The sequence below is a fragment of the Xiphophorus hellerii genome, chromosome 22 (assembly GCF_003331165.1).
Source record: "Xiphophorus hellerii strain 12219 chromosome 22, Xiphophorus_hellerii-4.1, whole genome shotgun sequence".
NCBI classification, from domain to species: Eukaryota; Metazoa; Chordata; class Actinopteri; order Cyprinodontiformes; family Poeciliidae; genus Xiphophorus; species Xiphophorus hellerii.
Window position 1 is genome coordinate 455439 of NC_045693.1, and position 8476 is coordinate 463914.

The window sequence follows — 8476 nt, forward strand, 5'->3', positions numbered from 1 at the left end:
GTTTAATTCCAGTTCATCATCAATCTTATAATCCTGTAATTCAGTCTTGAAACTGTAGAGATGAAACTTTGTGCTGAAATCATTAGTGAACATGTTCTCCAAATGGATAGGTGAAACAAACAGGAAAGTTCCTCAAGACAAATAGGAAACAAAACAAACTTACAGTTTGTTGAAATGGTCCAAAGAAGAGTTGAAGAAGAACATCTGAACAACAGACTTAGACACAGGTGATCTGCTTGAAAGGAGGTGGAGTTCCACCCATGATGGAGGTGGGACAGTTAGGCAGCAACAGGAACAGAAGTGGAGTTCCTGGAAACTTCAAGGTTCAAAGTTTTTTTTTCCTGATCCTCAAGAAGCCATTTGGTTTCCAGCTTCAAGTCAGACATCAGAACAAAAAACAACACACACACTAAACAGCAGCTCTATTTCTTGGTTTTCCTATAAAAACCTTAGAGAGCAGCAGGATTCAATGTGTTCTCCAGAGTCACAGTGTGTCTCTGTGCACTGAGGAATCCAGTCATCTTCACCCTGCAGCTGATTCTGGTGGTCAACAGGAACTGAGGTGTACCTGCAGCTCATTGTGCCAATGGAGTTAATGTTTAAACTAAAGAATGAAGTTTAAGTCCAGATCAAATAAATCATCTGACAAGAAATGGAAATAAAACCTCCAGGTTGCCTTTAATCAACTTTTTGTTTGAATTGATTGTGTCTCTTTATTTTATAGCTTTGAATCATCCTCATGTTTTTGTTTAAGACTCATTCACATGAAACCAGACCTCTTGCAATGCTTGCTCTTGTGTATATTGAATATATTAAACATCTGTCAGGAATCAAAAGTTTGCTTTACTGACTTAAAAAGAAAGGATGAGAGCTCTCATGTCACAGTCCCCCTTGACCATATGTTGTGAACACTCAGTTGTGTGATGGCTAAAGGAGTTGAAAACATCCTAGATGTAGATCTGTTTAGAAAACAAAAATGTGTCTTTTAAACATTTTTTGAAACCTATCCTCCCTTGGTATTCCTGGCATACCTCATACCTGTGGCCCACATGTGCCAGGGCATTTTTTTGCTCAACAGAAAGAATGTCTTCAAATAGTATTTTAATTACATGTGTGACTTTATTAAACCAGTTTCACAACCATGGGGAAAACCACATTAATTCCCCCATCAATAGTACTTTTTACTAATGATAAATTTTATTAGTTAACTTCAAAATAGCCTGAAAGTCATCCTGAACCATTTTCTTTGTATAGCTTCTGGTTTGGTGAGATATGTGTTTAGCAAGAAAGAAAAAAAACTGTTATTCAGTCTGTCACTTTGGAAGTAAAGAATCTCTTCTTGGCTCTTTTGTCATGTTCACCATGGTTTTTCTTGACTTGGAAATCTATCAAGTTGGAAATCTATTACTGTAATTTTGGACATTTTTTGAAGTCAATGTAAAAAAATGTTTTAATGAAATAACTATTAGTCTTGCTGAAATTATTGAATTGTTGAACATAATAGAATGAGAAGCAAATTATTCAAATCCAGAAGAAAATCTGTTTATTGCTTAAAAACACAAGTATAACTGAAGCAAATATACAAAAGGAAGATTTAACATTTGAATTCAAGACATGTTTAGAAAAAAATAAACAGATAACATAACATTTAAATAAAATGTGACTCATGAATGAATGGATAAAACCAAGAGATTATCAACATTCTGATAATCTGTGTGAAATATTTACTGGATTTGGACAAAAATTATGTGGATTCTGGAATAATCCCAATTTAGGACTGGAAGAGGAAGACATTTCCAAGAAATCATTTAGAAGAGTTTCAACAAGAAACGGATTGAATTCATGAACCTAAAAATGTGTTTCTGAGTAAAAGACACAGACATGAACTATCCATTAAGCAGTGAGAGTTTCTCTGACAGGAGGAGACTCAACTCAGCACAGACACACAGAGGAACCAGAAAACCAAACTCTAAATCCAGGAAGTAGAGGTTCAGTGAATGTGGTGTTGAAGGTGTGGAGGTGGATCAGTGAGTCAGAGGAGATGGTGTAGAAGGACAAAATGCCAGCAGGACAGTCCACATACACTGCTACTCTGTTAGAGACAGAGGAGGAGGAGGATATGGGTGCTTTTATGTTATTGTGCCACACAGAGTAACCATGATGATCAGAGCATCTCAGACTCCAGGACTTATCATTTCCTCCAAACATACAGTCTTCACTGCATCCCCTCCTCTTGATTCCTCTGTAACTCACTGATAAATAAACAACCCCTCTCCACTCGACCTCCCAGTAACAGCGACCAGTCAGACCAGTTTCACAGAGCAGCTGAGGATGCCTGTAATCAAATCTGTCTGGATTATCAGGATATGACTGAAGCTCCTCCACATGTGTCACCTTCCTGTTATCTTTAGACAGTTGGAGATTTCTGTTCATTGTGTTTGTGTCAACAGTGAGTTGACAGGAATCTGATAGAGAGAACATACACAATCCAGATGCAGTTATTGATTATTTATTGACACTTTTAATGATGGATCAATGTGAGCTGCTTTGTTGTCATGAATCAGATGAAAAACACACTTACATTTCCTCAGACCTGGTGTCAACCATCGGACTCCAGCAGGTTCCACCCTGAAAGGAGGAGAGGGGTCAGACCATCATTCTCTTTCAGCAGCAAACATGGACATTACATGTCTCTCAGACACACATTGTTCTCTACTGAGAGTAGTGATGGCCAAATGAAGCCTCATGAAGCAATGAAGCCTCCTAGCCCATTGCTTTGCTCAAAGGTTCATTACTCGGTGGTTCATTCATTTCTCACAGGACACACAACCATGCACACATACACTAGAGACCAATTAATCTGAGAGGCATGCACAGGGAGAACATACAAACTCCATGCAGAAAGACCCTGGGCCGGGAATTGAACCAAGAACCTTCTTGCTGCAAGGTAACAGCTCTACCAACTGCACCACTGTGCAGTCCTCAGATAGACATACTTAAAAATTTTTGTAAATGGTATTAAAGATAATCCATTTGAGAACTCGGCCAGATCACAGACTTGATTGGCAACGGGTGTTACATCCAGATCAGGAATTGGAAAAATATGTATATTTTTTCTGAATAAAAATGGGAATCATAACAGTATATACCATCTTGTGGTGGTACAGAGTCAGACTGTCTCAAAACAACTCGTGCGACACTGCAGCAGTGCCTGCCATAAAGCGGACCAAAGCACAGCATCAGCTTGAAATGGGAGCATTGTTGCCAACTTAGCAATGTTGTTGCTGTATTTAGTGACTTTTCAGACTTGTGCATCAAAAGTTGCTGGAGCATATTTTTGTCCAGCAATATTGTCACAAAGTTTTTGTCAAACTCATGTTTAGTAACAGGAGAGTTAATTAAATCCTATTTAACCAATCTTTTTTAGTTATTAAAATTATTTGTAGCCAATCCTGGTATATGTTGACTATGAGTGGCTGTTTTCTTTTGTCATCAACTGATTTGACAATAGACATTTATTTTAGTGTATTCAGAGTGCAGTGCTTGTTGGGGCAGACAGTATTCCTTGAGATTTGATTTGCCTCCTGAGAAACTAAAATTCTTCAAAAGTTCTCTTTTTCTTGGATTCTTATAGGCTCTCTGACCTGATCCCTTATATTTTTACTCACCAGGCCAGAATTTTTCTCTTCCAGCAGCTTTACGTCTGTTTCTGCTGTGCAAGACTGATATATCTTTGCAGAACAAAGAAATAGTGGAAATTTCAAGAAGGTGAGAATTTTGGAGGTGAAGGGGTTAAGTCTTTTTATTTAAGAATCTTGTGAGCGATCATCTCGAAGTTTTCCCAGATGTCAGAGTTTTTCTTGTTGCTGGCTCCATTTAAATCAAGTTTATTTGTGTAGTACATTTCAGCAACATTGCAGTTTCAAAGTGCTTTACATAATAAAAAACACAAATATAAAGTCACAAAATATACCATAATCAACAAACAGGTAACAAACATTACATTTTGATGAGTGCAATCATCAAAATCTTTAATATACATGAACTATAAAAGGTTCCTTTTATTTCGGCCACTGCTGAAGACAAATACTCCTCTGATGCGCGATCAAATACAATAACCCATGCCATGTAGCAACACGGCTCATCACACTTTTATTTTGAAAACCGACTCGCAAAATGAAGCAGTCACGAGACCCATGCAATGCGAGGCATTGTTTGTTGCCAGTCACGTGGTTTTCAGCAAGACGACACAAGCATCGAAGTGGGGCTTCATCTGACACAGCCCCTTTTTATTTGGTACACACCTCGAAGCCTGGCTTCAGAAGGCCCATCAGTAGTTTTGAGCTTTTAGCCTTCTACTCATTCTGCCTGGACGTCGGACTTTTGTATATCTGACAATGTCATTAAAATCATAATTTTCTTCATTTCAACCTGGGTCCACAACGTCTTCCTCTCCACCTCTAACTGCACTTCTTGACAATGACCTTCTTCACTTCATCTTTATATTGTGTATATAAAAAGTTTCTTACACAATAAAACATTTATTTCAAACCCTTAAGCCTCACTACCTGGAGGTTTAAGGGTAGTGATAAACTGGTTTGCTTCTATTTTTGTCCAAACTGTGCAGTAACAGAATAAAGCTCCTAACTTTCATCTTGCCTAATGGCTTTAAAATTTCCTGCTGGTTTTATGCTAATTCTTTTTTAGTTTTGTTTCTTCCTACCCTTAATGAGGCCACTTAAAAAAACTACTGCTTCTATTGTCACTTTACATTTCTAAAACATGAATAGAACTCAGTTTTTCTTCCCACTGTTGCAACATTCAACAAGAGAATAGGCTATAGTTAAGAATAGTAGAAGCTCTGAGTTAGAATGTTTAAAACAGACTTTATTTAGTTTATAAATCTAAACACTCATTCACAAACCATCTCCATCATAAATCTGAAATGACCCCACAAAGTTTTCTCTAAATGTTCATAAGTACTGTAGACTCCTATGCTACTCCATACCTGAGAGTTTCCAGTCTCCAGTGTGGATCCTTCTGTCCAGCCGATAGCAGCTTCACTCCTGAGTCTCCTGGATGATTGTAGCTCAGGTCCAACTCTTTGAGATGGGAGGGGTTAAAGGTCAGAGCTGAGGCCAGAGAAGCACAACCTTCCTCTGAGATCAAGCAGCCTGACAATCTGCAGACACACAAATGAACATAAATGATCAACTATGAATAGCATTATGGATTTGTTCATTTTTAGTCGTGAAGGGCAGCTAAGAAACCAGAAGCATCGGTTATCAAAACAGCCAATGATAGAAAATACCAAAATACTTCTGATTTTAATTTAAATTATAAATTAAATATTAATATATATTTAATTTATGTATTAAAATGAATACATAAATTAAATATTGATTGTAGACACAGAGGAGCTTGATTTTTTTACGGATAATCTGTCTCATACTATACTGCGACAACAGTGACAGTTTTATGTAAAAAAACACATTTTTTATAAAAGTGAATGAAAACAGATTAGAAGCACGTGTACTAACCGAATCATCGACTCCTAATTAGAATGTTCAAAGCGAGAACAGAAACCATAAGGGGGGAGCAAATATTTCATTAACTGTTAAAGAGGTCTTTCTGGGGAAAATTTGACTCTTGAATATTGGGGAATTGAAGTAAAAGACCATAAAAGAACTTTGACAGTAACTTTATATAAAACTATGACTATAGTGACCTTTTATCTCTTATAAGTATTTTTTTTACAACTGTGGGACACTTCAATTGTGATATAAACCAAAATTTTGGCTTACATCACCATGTTAAACAGGCAACAGACAATTCAAGAATGCAACAATAAATTAATGAAGAAAAAATAAAATGTCATATCTGTGCCCATGGTAAAAGTATGTCAAACTTTGACCCCTCTTTTACAGAAATAACAGACAGGTACAATAGACAAAATTCTAGTTGACTGTGTTCCTGTCTAATGAGATATCAAACAAAAAGTCGTCATATTTGGGATTTACTTGAGAATTTCCAGGTTGCAGTTTGGACTCTCCAGTCCAGCAGATAAAAACTTCACTCCTGAATCCTGGAGGTTGTTGTTACTTAGGTCCAGTTCTCTGAGACTGGAGGACTGGGAGCTGAGAACTGAAGACAGAGCTCCAAGACTTCTCTCTGAGAGGTTACAATCACTCAGCCTGCAGGGGGAAACAAAATAATAAAATGACAGACATCTGAGAAATAAAGAAAACATGTACCATAATGCACATTTCCTTGTGTAGAATAATATAATTATATATAATTATATAATATAATTATATATAATATAATATTATATATTATATTATAGTTATAAACTAGTTCCTTGTCATCAATATTCAGATATATTTACAACAAACATTTAATTGTGTGTTTTGTTACAGAGCTTTGCTGGAGGCTTTGACCACTGGCAGCAGCCTCAGAAGATCCTCCTCTGAAGCAGAGTATTTCTTCAGATCAAACACATCCAGATCTTTTCCTGACGACAGTAAGATGAAGATCAGAGCTGACCACTGAGCAGGAGACAGTTTATCTGTTGAGAGACTTCCTGAACTCAGAGACTGTTGGATCTCCTCCACTAGAGAACGATCATTCAGTTCATTCAGACAGTGGAACAGATTGATGCTTTTCTCTGCAGACACATTCTCATTGATCTTTTTCTTGATGTACTGAACTGTTTCATGATTGGTCTGTGAGCTACTTCCTGTCGGTGTCAGCAGACCTTTAAGGAGTCTCTGATTGGTCTGCAGTGAGAGTCCCAGCAGAAAACGGAGGAACAAGTCCAGGTGTCCATTTGGACTCTTTAAGGCCTGGTCAATGGCATTCCGATAAAGATTTTGCCTTTTAGGTTGCTTTTTAAACAACGAAGATATCTTGAAGGCTTTGTGTCTATCAGACATGAGATTTACACTGAACTTGGTGAATGTCAGATGGACATGAAGAGCAGCCAGAAACTCCTGAACACTCAGATGGACGAAGCAGAACACCTTGTCCTGGTACAGCCCTCGCTCCTCTCTAAAGATCTGTGTGAACACTCCTGAGTACACTGAGGCTGCTCTGATATCGATGCCACACTCTGTCAGGTCTGATTCATAGAAGATCAGGTTTCCTTTCTGTAGCTGATCAAAAGCCAATTTTCCCAGAGACTCAATCATCTTCCTGCTCTCTGGACTCCAGTGTGGATCTGTTTCTGCTCCTTCATCATACTTGACTGTCTTCACTTTGGTCTGAACTACCAGGAAGTGGATGTACATCTCAGTCAGGGTGTTAGGCAGCTTTCCTCCCTCTCTGATCTCCATCACATCCTCCAGAACTGTAGCAGTGATCCAGCAGAAGACTGGGATGTGGCACATGATGTGGAGGCTTCGTGATGTCTTCATGTGGGAGATGATCCTGCTGGCCTCTTTTGTCTCTCTGAATCTCTTCCTGAAGTACTCCTCCTTTTGTGGGTCAGTGAACCCTCTGACCTCTGTTACCATGCCAACACACTCAGGTGGGATCTGATTGGCTGCTGCAGGTCGTGTGGTTATCCAGAGGAGAGCAGAGGGAAGCAGTTTGCCCCTGATGAGGTTCGTCAGCAGAACATCCACTGAGGTGGACTCTGTAGCATCAGTCAGGATCTCCTTGTTGTGGAAGTCCAGAGGAAGTCGACTCTCATCCAGGCCATCAAAGATGAACAGAACCTGAAAGTGCTCAAAGCTGCAGATTTCTTTGGTTTCGGTAAAGAAGTGATGAATCAGTTCCACCAAGCTGAACTTTTTCTCTTTCAGCACATTCAGCTCTCTGAAAGTGAATGGAAATATGAACTGGATGTTCTGGTGGGCTTTGTCTTCAGCCCAGTCCAGAGTGAACTTCTGTGTTAAGACTGTTTTCCCAATGCCAGCCACTCCCTTTGTCATCACTGTTCTGATTGGTTGATTTCTTCCTTGTGGGACTTTAAAGATCTCTTCTTGTCGGATTGTTGTTTCTAGTCTATGTGGTTTCCTGGATGCTGTTTCAATCTGCCGGACCTCATGTTCATCATTGACCTCTCCAGTCCCTCCCTCTGTGATGTAGAGCTCTGTGTAGATCTGGTTAAGAAGGGTTGGACTTCCTGCTTTAGCGATTCCCTCAAACACACACTGGAACTTCTTCTTCAGACCAGATTTAAGTTCGCGTTGACAAACTGCAGCAATATGTTCTAAATTAACACAAAAAACACGCGGATGGAAACAAAGTCATTTTATAAAGATTATTTGAATAATTAGTATCATCATTAGACATCAGTAATTGTTTTTGAAATATCCATCAGGTTAAATACTGTACTTATAGAAATACTCTTACTACTCTGAAGATGGTCAGCCAACTCCTCCTGCTTCATCCTCCTTAGGAACTTTAGGGTGATCTTCATCACTGCCTCTCTTGTATCCCATCTCTGGTCTTCATCTTCACCTTCCAACAC

At 38.7% G+C, this 8476-nt stretch overlaps 1 protein-coding gene across 1 annotated transcript; it reads right to left on the minus strand.

Moving 5' to 3' along the window:
* Window positions 1–1917: 1917 nt before the first annotated feature.
* Window positions 1918–8177, minus strand: LOC116712979 (NLR family CARD domain-containing protein 3-like; the record flags this gene model as incomplete). The annotated part of the gene is made up of 5 exons (XM_032552892.1): window positions 1918–2465; window positions 2582–2628; window positions 5009–5182; window positions 6021–6194; window positions 6418–8177. Coding segments are annotated over 5 exons (2688 nt in total), but the record flags the coding sequence as incomplete, so codon positions are not given.
* Between the last annotated feature and the right edge of the window lie 299 nt (window positions 8178–8476).